General features: G+C 37.6%; 1 protein-coding gene across 1 annotated transcript in view; it reads right to left on the reverse strand.

Moving 5' to 3' along the window:
- Window positions 1-3,535: 3,535 nt before the first annotated feature.
- Window positions 3,536-20,815, reverse strand: part of LOC125086712 (zinc finger protein 624-like) — a 33,887-nt gene continuing 16,607 nt past the window's right edge. Inside the window, 6 exon segments of the mRNA XM_047706043.1 lie at window positions 3,536-5,004; window positions 5,175-5,321; window positions 5,523-6,146; window positions 6,149-6,379; window positions 16,017-16,112; window positions 16,818-16,944. Coding sequence (XP_047561999.1) covers window positions 3,920-5,004; window positions 5,175-5,321; window positions 5,523-6,146; window positions 6,149-6,379; window positions 16,017-16,112; window positions 16,818-16,944 — 2,310 coding nt within the window. The 3' untranslated portion in view covers window positions 3,536-3,919.

Genomic DNA, 20,815 nt, shown 5'->3' on the forward strand with positions numbered 1-20,815 from the left:
ATTCATCAAATGACATCAAGGCAAGCTGGAGATGAAGAGATGAAGTTTGTAACACAAGTATCTAAAAAGTACCTTGCACCTAGAATATAGAAAAAAACCTACAAGTGAACAAAGAATTTCCAAATTTAAAAACATGGGCAAAAGTCTCGAAAAGGCACTTTTCAAAAGAGAATATTTTAAGAGCCAATAAGCACCTAAAAGGAGATTCAACCTCATTAGCCACAAAGGAAATATAAATTAAACCTATAATGAGATACTGCCATACACTAGAATCAGGCTGTCACCTTTCCTCTCCATTGCTCTAGTAAAGGTGGCCTGTGCCATCTCCATCCTCTAACCCTATGGACACTCTTCAGTTGTCATTGGAACCTGCTGACCATGCTCCTATTCTTGAAATGGTTGGCTCTAAGGCAAGAAAGAGGGTTTTATGTGTGGTGAGGGTTAGGAGGTAGAAAGGAACAGCCAACAGAGTAGGCATCAAATTTAACAGCACGGTCTTTTAAGGGTAGTATTTCAAGGTTTAACTCTCAAACTTTCAATCAGAAGCTGGTATATTACATCCAGAGGAGGTATGTTTCTTGGCAACCGTTCTCAAGTTCCACTATTAAAAGTCAATCAGAAATGGTCATTTTAAACAGGGTCAAATTATTCACTTGTAATGGGGGAGAAAGTCTATCATTTGTCCAATAACCCCTTCCAAATAGATACATGTTTTAACATTGTGGGAGGGGCACTGGATTCTTTTCTTCAGGCTCCACCGAAGTTCATCATACTTTTTTGGAAATCAGGTCCATGGTCTCTTAGGGTCTTCTGGTATCAGTGTTGCAGCCTCTAGTTTCTCATTTTTGTTCCAGGACTCTTAGTAATTCCAGACTACAAGACTTCATTTATGGACCTGGGTATTGTTGGCAGTTTCTCCTTTCTCTAATCCATCATACAACGTTCTGTTGAGACTGCAGGTGGAACTCTTCACCATTGTGACCTTTTCCTCAGTGCCATGTTCAAAACAACTTCTCTTGAGGCTTGCAGACTTCTAGTCTACAGACTGGACACAAGTTCCAGATACTGTTGGATAGGTTTTCTGTCTGAAATTACTACCTCCTCCAAATGAAACCAAGAGAGTGGGGGGAATGAGGTGATGGGTAACTTCTTTGGAACCTAGGCAGCATCAGAATCGATTTCCATTTTCAAAGATCCATGACTGCCCTACCCTGCCAATGTATTAGGGTAATTCTTGGTGTATAACAGATGTCCAGTAAATTATCTCCACAAGTAAAAGAGGTTGGAAAAACATAAACAGGAATGTTTATGTAAATATTACATGTTCACTGGAAAGAAAACCTATGAAATACAGAAAAGTGCACAAGTCAAACAAAAAAAATACCGGATACTCCACCAACTCTAAAACAATCGTTACCTTTTTGGAGACCATCCTTTCATTCATGGTTTTAAAAAGTTTACACAAATACAGTTTTACATTGAATTTTATACCATACATGCTGCACTTATATAAAAATTCCACTCCTTTCCCGTACTTCTCTCTTCTCTTTTCCCTCCCTTCAATAATAACAGCCTGGTATTTATTCTTCTAGTATATATACTTGTTTCCATGCTCATCACATACACATATATACATAAATGGGTGTGATCATTAACAAACATGAAATCCCGTACACATAAAGCTCTGTAATAAATTAGTTATTAAAATTGTGGAAATACCTTGAGATCAACTAGTGTAGATATAACTAATTTTAAAAATCACTCTCATGCTGTTCCACAGAATGGTTATATCACCATTTATTCAACCATTCCCCCATTAATGGTCATTCACTTTGTCTCCACTTGGTTTTCTACTTTGCCTCTACAAACAATAGCTCAACAAAATTCCTTAATTGTATTTTTATGCATTGATGATGTTACTTCTGTGGGGGCAGATTCCCAACATGAGACTGCTAGGTCAAAGTATTTTTATTTTAAAAATTTATTTAAAAACTTATATATTGCTGAATTGCTGGTGGAAATATAAGTTGATATATAACCTTTTTGTAAAAGTAGATGGTTTCCCAAAACCCACTAGCAAAAGATCTCTTAATTTTTGCCAACTTCACAAAGTCGTGACAGCTCATTGGTTGTTTTAATTCACATTTCCCTGAGTACTTCTTAGATTCATTAACATTTTCAGAGATTAATCGCCATTTACTCTTCTATGACTAGCCATCTAGTCCAGATGGATTAAAGACTTTAATGTAAAAAATAATCAAAATCTTAGAAAACAAATTTAGGAGACTATTGTATAAATTAGGGATTAAGGAGAACTTTTTAACTTTTTAAAAGAGTAAAGTAACAATCTAAAAAGGAGAATATATAAATATCTTACTGTGAAAAATTAAAATGTTAAGTTCTTTTACTATATAAAAAAGCATAGACAATCACTAGATCAAAAAAATTTGCAACACACATGAGAAAGGATTAATATTTCAAACATTTTTAAAGAGCACCTCCAGATCTGTAAGAAAGACAAACCATACAAAAATAGGCAAAAAATAAACACAGGCAATTCACTGAAGATGATTTGTTGAGTAAAGTATGAAATCTGGATGAATATTTTCATTTGCCCATTATTTTTCTCTATTGTGAATTTCCTTAGACCTTCTAAGATTTAATATGACGGTATGCTTTACCACATTCTTATGTTTCTAAAGTATCTCTCTCTTTTTATTTTTTTTTAAAGCTTTTTTTTTTTTTTAAAGATTTTATTTATTTGACAGAGAGAGATCACAAGTAGGCAGAAAGACAGGCGGAGAGAGAGGAAGGGAAGCAGGCTCCCTGCTGAGCAGAGAGCCAGATGCGGGGCTCGATCCCAGGACCCCGAGATCATGACCTGAGCCGAAGGCAGCGGCTTAACCCACTGGGCCACCCAGGCGCCCCATATCTCTCTCTTTTTAAAAGACTTTATTTGAGAGAGAGCATGAGAGAGACAGCAAGAGCAGGGGGAGGGGCAGAGGGAGGAGATTCCCTGCTGAGCATGGAGCCCGATGTGGGGCTCGATCCCCGGACCCCGGAATCATGAGTGAAGGTAGATGCTTAAACAACTAAGCCACCCAGACACCCCCTCTAAAGTATCTCTTAAGTGTGTATTTTCTCTAGTGAATTGTTGATAAAAGACACAGTTTGATTTTTCTTGTGGTGTTGGCATCTGGATGAATGCTTTATTAATCTTTATATTAGCTGAGTTTCTCTTTGATGGATTCTTTGATGTACAGTAAGGCTGGAGCTACTCCTAAAGGCTTTCCCACACTCATTACATTTATAGGGTTTTTCTCCAGTATGCTTCCTCAGATGTACAGTAAGGTCTGAGTTGGTTCTGAAGGCTTTTCACATGTACTACATTTATAGGGCTTTTCTTTATTATTGTATTTTTGCCCCAAGGTAAGTTCTGAAGTAGGCCTTATGGCTTTGCCGCCTTCTGTATCCTTGCAAAGTTTTTTCTCCAGATGGGTAACTGATGAAGAACGCATGAAGGCCTTTCCACATTCCTTACATGTATAGGGTTTTTCTCCAGTATGTGTTAGCCTATGCACTGTAAGGTATGAACTACTCCTAAAGGCTTTTCCACAGACATCACATTTATAGGGTTTCTCTCTGCTATGGGTTTTCTGATGTTCTTTGACATGTACCATGTGGCTATATGCTTTCCCACAGTCATTACACTTAAATGGTTTCTTTCCAGCATGTGTTCTTTGATGGTTATTAAAGCCTGTCTTATTTCTGAAAACCTTCCCACACTCATTACATTTATAGGATTTTTCTCCAGTATGTCTCCTCAGATGAACAGTAAGTTCTGAGTTGCTTCTGAAGGCTTTTCCACACTCCTCACATTTATAGGGGCTTTCCCCAGTATGAATTCTCTGATGGAGAGTTAGCAGCAATAGAGTGATATAACCTTTTCCACATTCCTTACATGTATAGGGTTTTTCTCCAGTATGTGTTCGCTTATGCACTGTAAGGTATGAACTACTCCTAAAGGCTTTTCCACAGACATCACATTTATAGGGTTTCTCCCCGCTATGGATTTTCTGATGTTCTGTGACATGTACCATGTGGCTAAATGCTTTCCACAGTCGTTACACTTAAATGGTTTCACTCCAGTATGTGTTCTTTGGTGCTTATTAAAGCCTGATTTATTTCTGAAAACTTTGCCACACTCATTACATTTATAGGGTTTTTCTCCAGTATGTACCCTCAGATGAATAGTAAGGTCTGAGTTGCTTCTGAAGGCTTTTCCACATTCTTCACATTTATAGGGCCTTTCCCCAGTATGAATTCTCTGATGGCGAGTTAGCAGTGATAGAGTGATACAACCTTTTCCACATTTCTTACATGTATAGGGTTTTTCTCCAGTATGTGTTCGCCAATGCACTGTAAGGTAAGAACCTCTCCTAAAGGCTTTTCCACAGACATCACATTTATAGGGTTTCTCTCTGCTATGGGTTTTCTGATGTCCTGTGAAATGTACCAAGTGGCTAAATGCTTTCCCACAGTCATTACACTTAAATGGTTCCTCTCCAGTATGTATTCTTTGATGGGTCTTAAAGCCTGAGTTCCTTCTGAAAACCTTCCCACACTCATTACATTTATAGGGTTTTTCTCAAGTATGCTTCTTCAGATGTACAGTAAGGTCTGAGTTGGTTCTGAAGGCTTTCCCACATTCATTACATTTATAGGGTTTTTCTCCAGTATGCACCCTCAGATGTACAATAAGGTCTGAGTTGGTTCTGAAGGCCTTTCCACATTCTTCACATTTATAGGGCCTTTCCCCAGTATAAATTCTCTGGTGGCAAGTTAGCCGCCATGGAGTGATACAACCTTTTCCACATTTCTTACATGTATAGGGTTTTTCTCCAGTATGTGTTAGCCTATGCACTGTAAGGTATTAACTACTCCTAAAGGCTTTTCCACAGACATCACATTTATAGGGTTTCTCTCTGCTATGGATTTTCTGATGTTCTGTGACATGTACCATGTGGCTAAATGCTTTCCACAGTCATTACACTTAAATGGTTTCACTCCAGTATGTGTTCTTTGATGGGTCTTAAAGCCTGAGTTCCTTCTGAAAACCTTCCCACACTCATTACATTTATAGGTTTTTTTTTTCCCAGTGTGCCTTCTTTTATGTACAGTAAGTTGTGATGTATTAGTGAAAGCTTTCTCACATTCATTACACTTATATGGTTTTTCTCCAGTATGGGTCCTTTGATGTACAATAAGATATGACTTAGTCCTGAACGATTTTTCACAATCACAGCATTTATAAGGTTTCACTCCAGTATGAATTTTTTTTAAAGATTTTATTTATTTATTTGACAGACAGAGATCACAAGCAGGCAGAGAGGCAGGCAGAGAGAGAGGAGGAAGCAGGCTCCCCGCCGAGCAGAGAGCCCGATGCGGGGCTCGATCCCAGGACCCTGAGATCACGACCCGAGCCGAAGGCAGCGGCCCAACCCGCTGAGCCACCCAGGTGCCCCCAGTATGAATTTTCTGATGCTCTTTGAGATTTACCACTTTGGCAAATGCCCTCTCACAGTCAGTGCATTTATATGGTTTCTCTCTAGTATGAATCCTCTGATGTACAATTAGGGATGAAGAACGCATGAAGGCCTTTCCACATTCATTACATTTATAAGGTTTCTCTCCTGTATGCATTCTGTGGTGTACAGTAAGGTATGAATACTTAATGAATGCTTTCCCACATTCATTACATTTATAGGGTTTTTCTCCTGTGTGAATTTTTTTATGTTGACTGAGATATGAAGGCTGGCTAAACATTTTCCCACATTCATTACATTCGTAAGGTTTTTCTTTAGTGTGAGTTCTCTGATGTTGAATGAGTAATGACCTACAATGAAAGGACTTTTCACATGTACTACATTTATAGGGCTTTTCTTTATTATTGTATTTTTGCCCCAAGGTAAGTTCTGAAGTAGGCCTTATGGCTTTACTGCCTTCTGTATCCTTGTAAAGTTTTTTCTCCAGATGGGTATCTGTAATCAAATCTAAATTCCCAGTGAAATTCTCATGTGTTTGGCATTTGCTGTGGGGTTCTTCTGTGATAATGCCTGCTTCAGGAAAAAGAAAAGATCCAAATTAAATCTTCTTTGACCAGAGGGAATTTTCTTGTGAGTAACTATTTTTTGATTCAAATAATTTTCCTGACTATTTTGCAATCTAAATATCCTTTCATTCCGTTTCCATAATCCTCCCATTCTGGAGTTCCATAGACCATTCTCTGTGAGTTTATCTATTACGGTCTCTTGTGATACATCTTCAGAAATATCCTCTGTTGATACAGCATTCTTGATTGCAGGTTTGGTCTCCAACTCTGGGGGAAGAAAAAGATAAGTCAAATGACTCCTATTTCTGAAGTTAGGAAGATCTCAGTAAACAAGAAAAAACAAATGGAAACCCTAGCTGATAATGAATATAAAGTTTTAACTGCTTGCAAACTGGCCTTCTTTTAGAGAAGACATGTTTGAAGGAAGCTAGTTGAGCAAAGAACCAAAGAAGCAAATTCACTTTTCCCCTACAAAAAAAATTCATTCATGGTAACCCTCCTAGAATCTAAGTATCTTAAATACTTCTCTTTTCATTCCCTTTATAATAAACTTTTTTTCCCCAGACCATTTGTCATAGGTTGTGATTATTTTTTTGATTCCCATTTACTCTACAAACCAGACATTGCTCCCAACTATACTTTCTATTTGTTCTCACTCATTTGCTACCTTTTAAAATTAGGGCTTTCTCAAATTTCCGTGTCAGAGTAGCTTATTCAAATCTTTTAATGTAGTTTTTAATAACACGTTAATGGAAAACAACACTTTGTTTTTTCAGAAAGTAGGCTGAATAGCAAATTAGTCAAAATTAATGTCTACAGTTATTAATATTTTAAATAGTGATAATAATTATCAAGGGTAGTTTTGCAACCTTCTTATGTCTTAAGATCATGAGTAAGTCTGTCAAAAAAAAAACCCTGGATAAATACTACTTACACATTGAATTTTATTTTATTTATTTATTTTTAAAGATTTTATTTATTTATTTGACAGAGAGAGATCACAAGTAGACGGAGAGGCAGGCACAGAGAGAGAAGGAGGGAAGCAGGCTTCCTGCTGAGCAGAGAGCCCGATGTGGGACTCGATCCCAGGACCCTGAGATCATGACCTGAGCTGAAGGCAGCGGCTTAACCCACTGAGCCACCCAGGCACCCCCACACTGAATTTTAAAGCCATGATGCATTCCACTATCCACAAAAGGTTTTGATCTAATTTGTTTTTAAACATTTAGAAATAATTGCCTGAAAATTAATTAGAAATTTAAAAGAAGTATAAAAGTACAGAGCGCCTGAGTGGCTCAGTCAGTTGAGTGTCTGACTCTTGATCTCAGCTCGGGTTTTCTCAGGGTTGTGAGTTCAATCCCCATGTTGCACTCCATGTGGAGCCTACTTAAGAAAACAGAAAGTATAAAACTGTTCTAAAAGTAAACTATTGGGGAGCCTGGGTGGCACAGTTAGTTAAGTGTCCAGCTCTTAATTTCAGCTCAGGTTGTGATCTCAGAGTTGTGAGATCGAGCCCCGGATTGGGCTCTGTGCTGTGTGGAGTTTCCTTCAGATTCTCTCTCCCTCTCCCACTTCTGCTTGTGTTCACTCTCAAATAAATCTTAAAAAAAAAAAAAAGGTAAAATATTGGGGCACGTGGGTGGCTCAGTTGGTGAGTGTCCAACTCTTGGTTTTGGCTCAGGTCATGATTTCATGGGTTGTGAGACTGAGCCTTGCACTGGGCTCCACACTCAGCAGAGGGTCTGCCTGAGGATTCTCTCCCTCTGCCCCTCCCCCCACACGTGTGTGCATGCATGTTCGGTCTCTCTCATATAAATAAATCCTTTTCAAAAAGAGTAAAATTTTAAATTGTATATACAAGCAACTTTTAAGACAACCATCCCACAGTGTAACCTTTTTTTAAAAGACCAAGATTTGAGGGGCGCCTGGCTGGCTCAGTTGGTAGACCATGCAACTCTTGATCTCAGGGTTTTAAGTTTGAGCCCCATGTTGGGTGCAGAGATTACTTAAAAATAAAACCTTAAAAAAAAAAAAAAGGACAAAGATTTGAATTCAAAGACACCAAAGAGGAGAACCCTAGAACCCAGTTCACTTAAATGTCTAATTTAACTGGGGATGGTTACAGCCTTTACCCTAGCAGCCCACCAAAGCAAACAATTCTCCATGGAAAAAGGTTACAAAATCCAGAACCTCAAACTATTTTTATAGGTTCTCATATCAATGCTTGACAATGAAAAATAATAAACATATAAGAAGATAAAAGTCTCATTACAAAAAAATCAAGAGAGGGGCACCTGGGTGGTGCAGCTGGTGAGTGTCCAACTCCTGGTTTCGGCTTGGAGGGTTGTGAGATCAAGCCCTGCACTGGGTGGGCTCTTTGCTGAGCCAAAGAGTCTGCTTAAGTTTCTCTCTCTCCCTCCCCACCCCCATTCTCTTTCTCTCTCAAATAAATATCTAAAAAAAAAAGAGAGAGAGAAAAAAGAAAAAAGCCAAGAGAAAAAAACAGATAATACAAACAGAAAGGTATCCAGACAGTTGAGGTTTCAGACATAAACTTAAAATAATCATGATTTGTACATTAAGGAAAATAAGACAAGACCCTTTATTTCACCGAATAATTGGAAAGTTTAAAGTAAGAATCAACTGGCAATTCTAGAACTGGAATATAAGAACTCAAAGACTAAAAGCCCAGTAGATATGACACATGAGCATGTTAACAAAATGGAAAATAGGTCAGTAGACAATGTGCATACTGAAGTAGAATGATGAAAAACTTGAAAAAATTATTTAAAAAAACATTATAGAGACATATAGGATAGAGTAAAAAGGTCGATCACACATGTCCCAGAAGACTAGAAAGGTGAGTGAGACAGAATGAGACGAAATCAAATTCAACGACATTAACACCAAAGCATTTTCCGAACAGATGAAAAAAATAGCAAGTCACAGATATTAGAAGCCAAATGGAGGAGAATCCCATGTAGGAGAAATACATAGGAAATATATTATGACACATTAAAATTACATGAATTTCAAATTTCAGTGTCCATAAATAAGGTTTTAGTGGAATATAACCACATTCTTTGGTTAACATTTTGTCTTTGGTTGCTTTTGTGCTTTCAGTTGCTAAATGATGTAGTTGCAACAAAGCTATCATGTTCCCCAAATGCCTAAAATATCTACTGTCTTACCTTTTACAGAAAAGGTTTGCCAAGTCCTGAATTAAACAGATGGTTGACTTGTCAACAGGTATAAGACAGAAAAAAATGGAATGATACCTCCACAATGCTGAAAGAATTTAATACAAACCTACAAGTCTAAACTTACCAAAAATATTATCCAAAAATGAAGATTAAATGAAGATAAAAAGAAAAATGGAGGGAATATGATACTGACAGGTGTGAATAAAATTAAATATTAGAGGATATTCTTTAAACAGAAGAAGAACCATCCCAAGCACAAGATTAGAAATGAGGAAAAATAAAAAGAGAAAGTATAGGCAAAAATACAGGTAAATCTAAATGAATACTGACTGCATAGAACATAGTCTTATGAGATTTGACATATAAATAGGATTAAAATATATAATTTGAACAACATAGAAATTAGGTTAAGTAAGTTATTCTAAGATCACTGTGTTGTTTGGTGAGAGAGAAAATTTAATCTAAGAGAGAAAATCTAAGATGAATCAATGATGCATGTCTTAATCTTGAAGTTAACCATCACACAAATAATTCTAGAAATTTATAATTACCAAGGGATTCGAGGAGGAAACAGAAAAATAAAAGCTAATAAATCTTTAGGCATAAATGGGGAAAAAGAGACTATAGAACAGGAAAGACACTTTCCAAGTCGGATGACAGATTTAAACACTATATAACTGTATTATGTAAATATAAACTAAATACTCCAAAAGATACGGACACTCCCTCAGGTTATTTAGAGATAATTTTGTACCACCTGCCTTACAAACAAAATCTGGTTAAAACAAAAATCTAATATGCTACTTATAAGAGAAACAAAATATAAGGATATAGAAAAGATAAGGATATAGTGAAAGAATTAAAGTGAGGCACCGTATACACAATAACCGAAAGAAAGATGCAATGGTGATGTGAGTATGAGGCAAAATAGACTTTAAGGCAAAAACCATTATGGAGATAGAGAAGACACTTCAGAAGAATAAAAGGTCCAATTTAACTGAAAGAACAGTTGTAACTTTGTATTTGCCTAATAACACAGCCATAAAATACACAAACCCAAAATTAAAGTAACTAAAATAAGAAACAGAGAAATCTACAGTCTTACGAGGAAACATTAAAAATCTCTCTCAGTACCCGACAGAAAAAGCTGACAATCTGTAAGTACATAGATTTTAGCAACATAAACAATTTGATATTGCTGGGGTGCCTGCGTGGCTCAGGCAGCCAAGCCTCTGACTCTCGGTGTCAGCTCAGGTCCTAATGTGAGGGTCGTGAGACTGATTAGGTGCCACACTTGGTGCAGTCTGCTTGAGATTCTTCCCACCTTTTCCTCCTTCCGCCCTCTGCTTCTCATAAACAAAGTAATAAAATTTAAAACAAAAACTTGTATCTAAAACCGCACTCAATACCTATAGACTACACATTTTCCAAGTGCACACAAAACGTTCTCAAAATTGTCCATGTGGTGAAGAAAATTTTAATATATTTGTAAAGACTGAATTCATACACAGCATCTCTGGCCACAGGAAAACTTACGGTAGCAAGATTACTAGAAAATCCCCAGATGGTACAACATTAAGAAAAATACTTCTAAATAACTTGAAGGACTAAGACATCACAATGGAAATTATCAAATGCTTTGAATTCAGTAATTATGAAGTTGCTACTTTAAAAAAAGGTGTGATGTAGGGGTTTTTGCTTGTTAAATTTTTTTTTTGGGGGTCTTTTATGGGGTGTGATGCAATCTAGGTAGCTTTAAATAAGTTATAAAAAAAGAATGGCTGAAAATCAATGATACAAGTATCCAACTCAGAAATTAGAAAAGATCAGCCAATTAAATGCTAAAAGGTTAAAAACAATAAAGAGAAGAAAGTAATGATAACAGAAGTCAAACATACAAAAAAGATTCTTTAAAAGCCAAATAAGATTGATAAACCCTAGGCAAGACTGAGTAAGATAAAATACAGAAAACAAAGAAACAAAAAATCAATGTCAGGAATGAAAAGGAAGAAATCACTTCAGATCCATACTGACGTTTAAAAGAGAGGACAGTATGCCAATAAATTTAAATTTTAGATAAAATGGATCCATTGCCAGATAAACATAACATACTAAACTGAAGCAAAAAGAAGTAAGACATATCAATATTCCTATAACTACAAAGGAATAAAAGCTATAAACACCTTCCATAATAAAAGCATTAGGCCAACATGGCTTCCCTAATGAAATCAATGTAGCTTTTTTTTTTTTAAAGATTTTTTATTTATTTATTTGACAGACAAAGATCACAAGCACACAGACAGGCAGGCAGAGAGAGGAGGAAGCAGGCTCCCCGAGGAGCAGAGAACCCAATGCGGGGCTCGATCCCAGGACCCTGGGATCATGACCTGAGCTGAAGTCAGAGGCTTTAACCCACTGAGCCACCCAGGTGCCCCAAAATCAATGTATCTTAAAAATATCTATCTTTCCCTCTCCTACAGCTCTTTCTTTTCTCCTCACTATAAGATGATGGTCTTACTTCCTATTTTTCTTTCAGTTCAGAATCTATTATAATAGAATGCTTTGATCTTCCTATCATGGGTTGACCTATCATCTGCACCTGCCTTCTCCATCCTTCCAAGTGTTACAGCAGAAGAGGTGGCCTCTCTGCCTATCAATGGTAAATCCCTCCTTTTCCTTGCTTGAGTTTATTTCCTTTAACCTTCTCACACACTTTAGTTTTTCGTTCTTCACTGAGTCCCATCTTGGTCTTGCAACATCAATTTCTCCCTCTCCACTATGGCATTATTCTTATCAGCACTCAAATATGCCATAAAAACTCCCATCTCTAATATAAGACAAAAGAGTTTTGTTCTTCATTCCGTACTTTCCTGTAGCTACTGCCCCATTTCTCTTTCCCTCTTCATGGTGGTGAGGGGTATCTTCTCTAAAGAGTCATCTAAAACTATCTAATGTCACTTTTCATTTACTCTTTTAATCTTTTTTTTTTTTAAAGATTTTATTTATTTATTTGACAGAGAGAAATCACAAGTAAGCAGAGAGGCAGGCAGAGAGAGAGGAGGAAGCAGGCTCCCTGCTGAGCAGTAAGCCCGATGTGGGGCTCGAACCCAGGACCTGGGATCATGACCTGAGCCGAAGGCAGCGGCTTAACCCACTGAGCCACCCAGGCGCCCCTCATTTACTCTTTTAAAAATACATATTTTCTTTTTTAAAATTATTTTTATTTTTTAAAAGATTTTATTTAATTGTCAGAGAGAGGGGGAGAGAGTGCACAAGCAGAGGGAAAGCAGCAGAGGGAGAAGCAGGCTTCCCTCTGAGCAAGGAGCCCGATGTAGGACTGGATCCCGGAATCCTGGGATCATGACCTGAGCCAAAGGCAGATGCTTAAAAAAAAGGTAATATTACCAACACTCAATGTTAATGAAAAGGACTGAAGATGACACAAACAAATGGGAAAGTATTCCGTGCTTATGGACTAGAAGAACCAGTACTGTTAACATGTCCATACTACCCAAAGGAATATACATATTCAATGTAATTCCTATCAAAATACCAACAACATATTTCATAGAATTAGAACACATCATCCCAAAATGTGTATGGAACTAGAGAAGACCCCACATAGCCAAAGCAATCTTAAAAAAAAAAAACAAGGGCTCCTGGGTGGCTCATTTGGTTAAGCATCCACCTCTTGATTTTGGCTCAGGTTATGATCACCAACTGCTTTCAAAAAAAAAAAAGGGGGCGGGGGAAGAACAAAGCTGGGGGTTTCAGTCTCAGATTTCATGATATAATGTGTCAGTAATCAAAACAGTATAATATTGACACAAAAACAGACATAGATCAATGGAACAGGATAGAACAGAGAGTCCAGAAATAAACCCATATTTATATGGTCAATTAATAACAAAGGACGCAAGAATATACAATGGGGAAAAGACCGTGCCTTCAACAAACAGTGCTGGGAAAACTGGGCAGCTACATGCAAAAGAGTGATAGTGGACCACTTTCTTACACCATGCAGAAAAATAAACTCAAAATGGATTAAACACCTAAGTGTGAGAGCTCAAACCATAAAATTCCTAGAAGAGAACATAGGCAGTGGTTTCTTTGACACCGGGCACAGAACATTTTTCTAGATATATCTCCTCAGGCAAGGAAATCAGAGGAAAAATTAAACTACTGGGATCACACAAAACTAAAAAACTTTATGCATAGTGAAGGAAATCACCAACAAAACAAGAAGACAACCTACTGAATGGGAGAAGATAATTGTAAATGATATATCTGATAAGGGCTTAATATCCAAAATAAAGAACTTAACTCAACACCCAAAAAACAAATAATTTAATTGAAAATGGGGAGAAGGTAGGAAAAGACATTTTCTGAAGAAATACAGAACGGCTGATGGAAACATGGTAAGATGCTCAACATCACTACACATCAAGAAAATGCAAATTAAAACCACAATGAGATATCACCTCACACATGCCAGAAAGGCTGAAATAAAAAAACACACAAATAAGAAATGTTGCTGAGGATATGAAGAAAAAGGAACCCTCAAAAAAAAAAAAAAAAAAAAAAAAAGAAAGAAAAGAAAAGAAAAGAAAAAAAAATTCATTCACCACTGGTGGGAATGTAAATTGGTGTAGCCACTGTGGGAAACAGTAAGTAGGTTCCTCAAAAACTTTAAAACAATTATCATATGATCCAGTCATTCCACTACTGCGTACGTATCCAAATAAAACAAAAACACTAATTTGAAAAGATATATGTAGCCCTATGTTTACTGCAGCATTTTTTACAATAGTCAAGTTATGGAAGCCACCCAAGTATCCACTGACAGAAGAATGGATAAAGGAGATGTGGTGTGTACATACAATGGAATATTACTTGGCCATGATAAAGAATGAAATCTTGCCATTTGCAACAACATAGATGGACCTAGAGGGTATTATGCTAAGTGAAATAAATCAGTCAAAGTTTAATACAGGAAACAAAACAATGAACAATGAAAGAGAGAGATTAAAGAAAACCCCAGACTCTCGAATACAGAGAACAAACTGGTGGTCACCAGAGGGGAGGCAGGTGGGGATGGGTGAAATAGGTGAAGGAGATTAAGAGCACATTTATCTTGATGAGCACTGAGTGATGAACAGAATTACTGAATCATTATATTGTACACCTGAAACTCATATAAAACTAATTATACTTGATTAAAAAATCTATAATATTGATACATGAAAAGAATATGTATAACACCTACTGAGTTACCGATGCCATCATGATAAAATTCTCAAGTGAACTAGAATCCATTTCTTGGATTCCATCTCCACTATCAGCTTAACCCAAGTTATAATCTCTGCCTAGACTATCATAACAACCTCATTACCTGCTTTAACGTCCTCAAGCTCGATTTCCACACACAGAGTTATTTCCTAAAAATCCTTGATTGAAGTCCATCAATGCCTTCACGCTCGCTTTGAATAAAATCCAAATGGTTACCATCACCTACAAAGCTCTGAGTAGGCAGGCTGTTGTCTACTCAGTCTCCTGCTTACTTAGGCTTCAGTCATAACAGCCTCCTTTTCATTTTGAGAACACATTTCATTCCTTTACTTTTTAAAAAAGATTTTATTTATTTGACAGAGAGAGACACAGCAAGAGGGGGAACAAAAGCAGGAGGAGTGGGAGAGGGAGAAGCAGGCTTCTTGCTGAGCAGGGAACCTGACATGGGGCTCGATCCCAGGACCCTGGGATCATGACCTGAGCCGAAGGCAGAGGCCCAACGACTGAGCCACCCAGACACCCCTCATTCTTTTCTGTGTCCAGTCCTTTGCCTGGAATGCTTCTCTTTTCCCCTTCCCTTGGCTGGTTGCTTCTGAATCTTCAAGGCAGATGTCGCCCCTCAGAAGCCTTCCTTGACCATTTGGGGGAGGCACCTTCATCCCCATCCCAGTCACTCTTTTATATCCCCCAATTTATCTCATAACTGAAGACTGTTACAACCATTATTTAGCTTTTTTTTATTTCTATACTTGTTAATTTCTCAAAATTTAATCTTCATGATGGCAGGGACCTGGTCCATCTTACTCATTGCTCTAGAACTAGTACCTAACCCACTAGGCAGAATACAGATATCCAATAAATATTCATTAAATACATAAATAAATACTGTATTTTGACATTCTACTGGTTCCTTGTTTGTATTCTCAATTAGCAAAGAACCTGGAGGAGAAGAGGAGTGTGCCCCCAGAATTGCAGCAGGCTTACAGGGGAAGAAAGTGAAATAATGAGTAAGTAGGTCTGGCTTAAGCGGAACCAGTGGGGACCCTTAGGAAAGCGCTTTCAGGAAAATTAATGAAGGAAGAGATGTCAGAAAATGGTTAAACAAATGAGAAAAATGTAAAGTTAGAGTTAACTTAAGAGACAGAACCGAAAGGGGTGCTTCCTGCATGTCTGGACAAAGGACTAATTATGAAGATCATGTCCTCCAGAAAGTAAAGTAGGATGGGAATCAAAAGTAGAGAGGAGCAGCAACAGGACAGGGAAAAGGAGAGAGCGAGCAAGGGAGGGAGAGACTCCCTTCTTCAGAGATCGTTTTGAGCAAGGATACTGCCCAAATTATTTCAGAGGTTCTGCTCCATCCATAACCTATGAACTTAAAAGAAATCCAGTCCTCCTGGTTCTTATGCACTCACCTGGGTAGGGGGTTCTTGCAATTTCTCTCACTACCACCCATGGTCCTTTTCCAGCCTCCAAATGAGATATCATTTCTGGTTTGGAAACTGCAAGCCCTGTTCAGAGAAAAATGAATACGACTTGACTGTGTCTATGAGTAAGAACTACTGCCTAATTTAGTCTCAGCTCTTAATCTTCAATGCAGAGTGGTTATTATGCAAAGTTCCAGAGATGCACTGCCCAATACAGTTGTCAAAGCCACAGGTAGCTATTAAATTTAAATTAGTTAAAACTACATAAAATTTAAAATTCAGTTATTCCATTGGACTAGCCAGATTCCAAGTTTTCAGTAGCCCCAAATGGCTAGTGCCTGTCATACTGGACAGCACAGACACAGAACATTCTATTGTATGGTGGTGTTACAGATGATTACAAAGGAGCCCAACACTATGATCCTAGGTTTTCCAGGATTATAGATCACGGGAATAATCTGAGTTTAGAAAGAAATGAACACATCTGTTCCTTTCTTTCTGGAGGTACTGATAACTCCCATTTATAAAAATGATCAGAAAAAATTTCAGTCTTAAATCTGGGGAGCTGTCAACAATCTCCAAGATGCCAATGAAATATGTATTTCTTACTCTACAATGGGTGGGCCACTTAATTAAGAGCAAGGGATAGCATGATCCCAACAATATCCCCCTAATATGAGATTTTAATGCCTAAACTCTAACCCCAGGTCAGTTCAGTACTTTAGAGGCTCTGTATCTTCAGCACACCTGATCAAGTGGGTAGGTACGGGAACCGGAAGTTATTCTTACCCAGGGAGACAAGATTCCTATAATTCTCTAGCATCACATCCTTGTGTAGTTTCCTCTGTGAAGGGTCCATCAACCTCCACTCTTCTAACGTGAAGTCTATAGCCACATCTTTAAACGTCACGGGATCCTAAAATAAATACACTGTGATCACCCAGGCACTACACAGTGAGACCTGTTGGGCAGAATGATACATGTGAAACTGGAGGAATACTCCAGAAATCAGAATCACCAAATGACCACTGAAGTCAACCAGTTCAACCCTCAGAGGCTGAGGGAATCTTTCCAGCGATAAGAACTTAAAACCACAAGAGGAAGCCCATTCGATTTCCTGAGTTTGATTTGAAGCAGATTTTCTTTTCAGACTACTTAAAATCTGGCTTTCTCTAATTTTGAAATATTGGTCTTACTCTATTATCTGGAGTCAAACAGCATGGTTTCCTCCTTCCCTAGAAAGTCCTAACATCGGATAACAGCTAGTAGTTTCTACCCAAATCATCCTTTCTCCCTCAAAACTCTGGCTTATCTATACTATCTGCTCTTCCTCAGTCCAAAACTACAGAATATGACTTAATAAAACATACAGTTTATCATTCAGATTGTAGATACAGAATATTGTAAGCTCTGTCTTTGAGCAAGAAAAAATAAGAAATCATGGGCACTCTGGAGAACTTCTTAGGTCAGGATATGAATTATATATGTGCTTATATAAAAAAATGCAAAAACAAGCCATAAAATTTTTTTAGTGGTTACCTCTTAGAAGAAGAAGAAGGGAACAGAGAGTGCAGAGGACTGGAATTAGAAGCTAGACTCTTTTGAATATTTCCTTTTTTGTAGACCTTGTCAACGTATTATGAAAACAATTAAAATTGTAAAGTCATCCCTAAAAATTAAAAGGAAAATGAAACCAGTATGAAGCACAGACATTCATCAACTATGAAATGTTTTAAGTGACTTTAAAACAACAATTTTCTGTATAACCGTTGTGAAATATACCCCAAGAAGAAAAAGAACGGCAAAAAGCAAAAACTATTTTTAATAAATAATCATACTATTGGTGGTAGTGATGAAAATGTTATTTTGTAACTGCTGTGTGCATAGTGTCAGCTAAATCAAATTGGTATATTGATGCCACTGAGAACCAGTAAATATGGCATGACAGAAAGAAGATAGAATGTGATATTGGTGAGATGATGCAGTAACTCCATAAATCCAAATTTGAATTGGAAGTATCAGTATAAACTCATGAATTACTTTAGTTTTAAGAAAGAAAATAAAATATATTTCCTGGTTTCATTCATGAAAAAGGTCTAGAAATTAAAAAAATAACTAATAAGGTAACATTATGCAAGCTAGAATGTGGTCTCTAAGTATTACTTATCACTAAAAGGAACAAAGGCCTGGAACATTCTGTGATACCAAAGGCAAGGCAGCTATCAAAGACTACTAAGATCATTATCTAAGATGCAGGAGAAACTTGAAGAGGCTCCCACTACTTAATAATAATGGGATAATTTGAACATCAGTGAGGATAATAAATACAATGGGTTTCAAAAACACACATTTAGGGCGCCTGGGTGGCTCAGTTGGTTGAGCGACTGCCTTCGGCTCAGGTCATGATCCCAGACTTCTAGGATCGAGTCCCGCATCAGGCTCCCAGCTCCTTGGGGAGTCTGCTTCTCCCTTGACCTTCTCCTCTCCTGCTCTCTCTCACTCATTCTCTCTCACATAAATAAATAAAATCTTTAATAAAAACAAAACAACAACAAAAAACACACATTTAAATTCATGATTCCATATACTACTATAAAAATACTCAATATTTTTGGACGATGCCTGGAAACTGATAAATAAATAGAAAGAGTTAACCTTTTGTCCTCCTCCTATGGAAAATATATATAGCTTGCATAGTAATCAACTGTGATCACACAGTTGGTGAGGAGAGATTTCTCTTTATGGAAGGATTCCAGCTAATACATGAAAAGGAACAAAGAAAATTAGAACATCATCATTTTGCAACCTCTAATGAATTAAAAGGTCATCAGTGACTGCTAATATACCAAAGAGGCCTCAACTAGGCATTATGTGCCTTTCTGGGGGTATACACCAGATATGTGCCAAAAACATTTTTTTTTTTTTAAAGATCTTATTTATTTATTTGACAGAGAGAAATCACAAGTAGGCAGAGAGGCAGGCAGAGAGAGAGGAGGAAGCAGGCTCCCTGCTGAGCAGAAAGCCCGATGTGGGGCTCGAACCCAGAACCTGGGATCATGACCTGAGCCGAAGGCAGCGGCTAAACCCACTGAGCCACCCAGGCGCCCCCAAAAACATTTTGAAAAGAATCAAATCAGAATCTGATTAAGCCCACAGATCCAACTAACAATATACTGGAAATATAGGCTACAGAGAAACGTCTTAAATAACCCTTATTTAACAATCAATAAAATCCATGTTGTATGAAATTCTAAATCGATAGAAGTATACTGTCCAATAGAAGTGTATTGCAAGTCACATATGTAACAAGGTTTTCTAGCAGACCCATTAAAAATAAAAGGAAACAGGGGCACCTGGGTGGCTCAGCGGGTTAAGCCGCTGCCTTCGGCTCAGGTCATGATCTCAGGGTCCTAGGATCGAGCCCCACATCGGGCTCTCTGCTCGGCAGGGAGCCTGCTTCTCCCTCTCTCTCTCTGCCTGCCTCTCTGCCTTCTTGTGATCTCTGTCTCTCTGTCAGATAGATAAATAAAATCTTAAAAAAAAAAATTGTTAAAAAAATAAAAGGAAACAAATGAAATTTTAATATTATTCAGCCTAATATATATGCAATATTATCATCTCAACATGCAATCAATGTAAAAATTATTAATGAACACTATATTTGTACTAAGACTTTGAAATATGACTCACTTTTATTTTTTTATTTTTATTTTTTTAAGTTTTTTTTTTATTCGACAGAGAGAGATCACAAGTAGGCAGAGAGGCAAGCAGAAAGAGAGAGGGAAGCAGGCTCCCCGCTGTGCAGAGAGCCCGTTGTGGGGCTCGATCCCAGGACCCTGAGATCATGACCTGAGCAGAAGGCAGAGACTTAACCCACTGAGCCACCACATGCCCCATGACACGCCTTTTTAAATTTACAGGGCATCGGGACGCCTGGGTGGCTCAGTTGGTTAAGCGGCTGCCTTTGGCTCAGGTCATGATCCTGGAGTCCTGGGATCGAGTCCCACATCGGGCTCCTTGCTCAGCAGGGAGCCTGCTTCTCCCTCTGCCTCTGCCTGCCACTCTATCTGCCTGTGCTCACTCTCTCTCTCTCTCTCTGACAAATAAATGAGTAGAATCGTTTAAAAAAAAAAATTTACAGGGCATCCCAATTTGGACTAGTTACATTTCAGGTGCTCAACAGCCATATGTGGCTAGTGGCTACTTTACTGGGCAACAGTACAAATAAATACAAATAACAGTACAAAGAAAGTACAAATAACGTGGGATTCTTCAACAAATTATTACAAGGAGAAAAAAAGAGGGAAGTGGGAAATTTTAGCCTGAAAGTGACCTAGGAGACAATATTAACCAATCATAACATATGAATCAACCAGGGAAACAAATACCAAGTCAACATTTGATAATAAGGCTTTTTGCTGATTTTTAGCTGAAACCATGGTAATATACATTAAAAAACATGTTATAGATATATGACAAGGTATTTATCGATGAAATTATATAACGTATATGCTTGAAAATAATTAATGAGAGAGGATAAGATTACAAATGAAATATGATTATCCTGGGGCTGATCACTGTTGAACACAGGCATTAGGTACAAAGGGATTCATGAAACCATTCTCTCTTCTTTTGTATACATACAGTGCATAATATTTGTCAGGTACTGATCTAAGGCCTTGTTACGTAATGACTGAATCCTCCCATTAAGGAAGATGCTAATAAGAAAAGTGAGGCATGAAAAGGTTCCATGTATTGTCCAAGTTCTCATAAAGGTAAAGTCTGAT

The sequence above is a fragment of the Lutra lutra genome, chromosome 16 (assembly GCF_902655055.1).
Source record: "Lutra lutra chromosome 16, mLutLut1.2, whole genome shotgun sequence".
Classification (NCBI taxonomy): domain Eukaryota; kingdom Metazoa; phylum Chordata; class Mammalia; order Carnivora; family Mustelidae; genus Lutra; species Lutra lutra.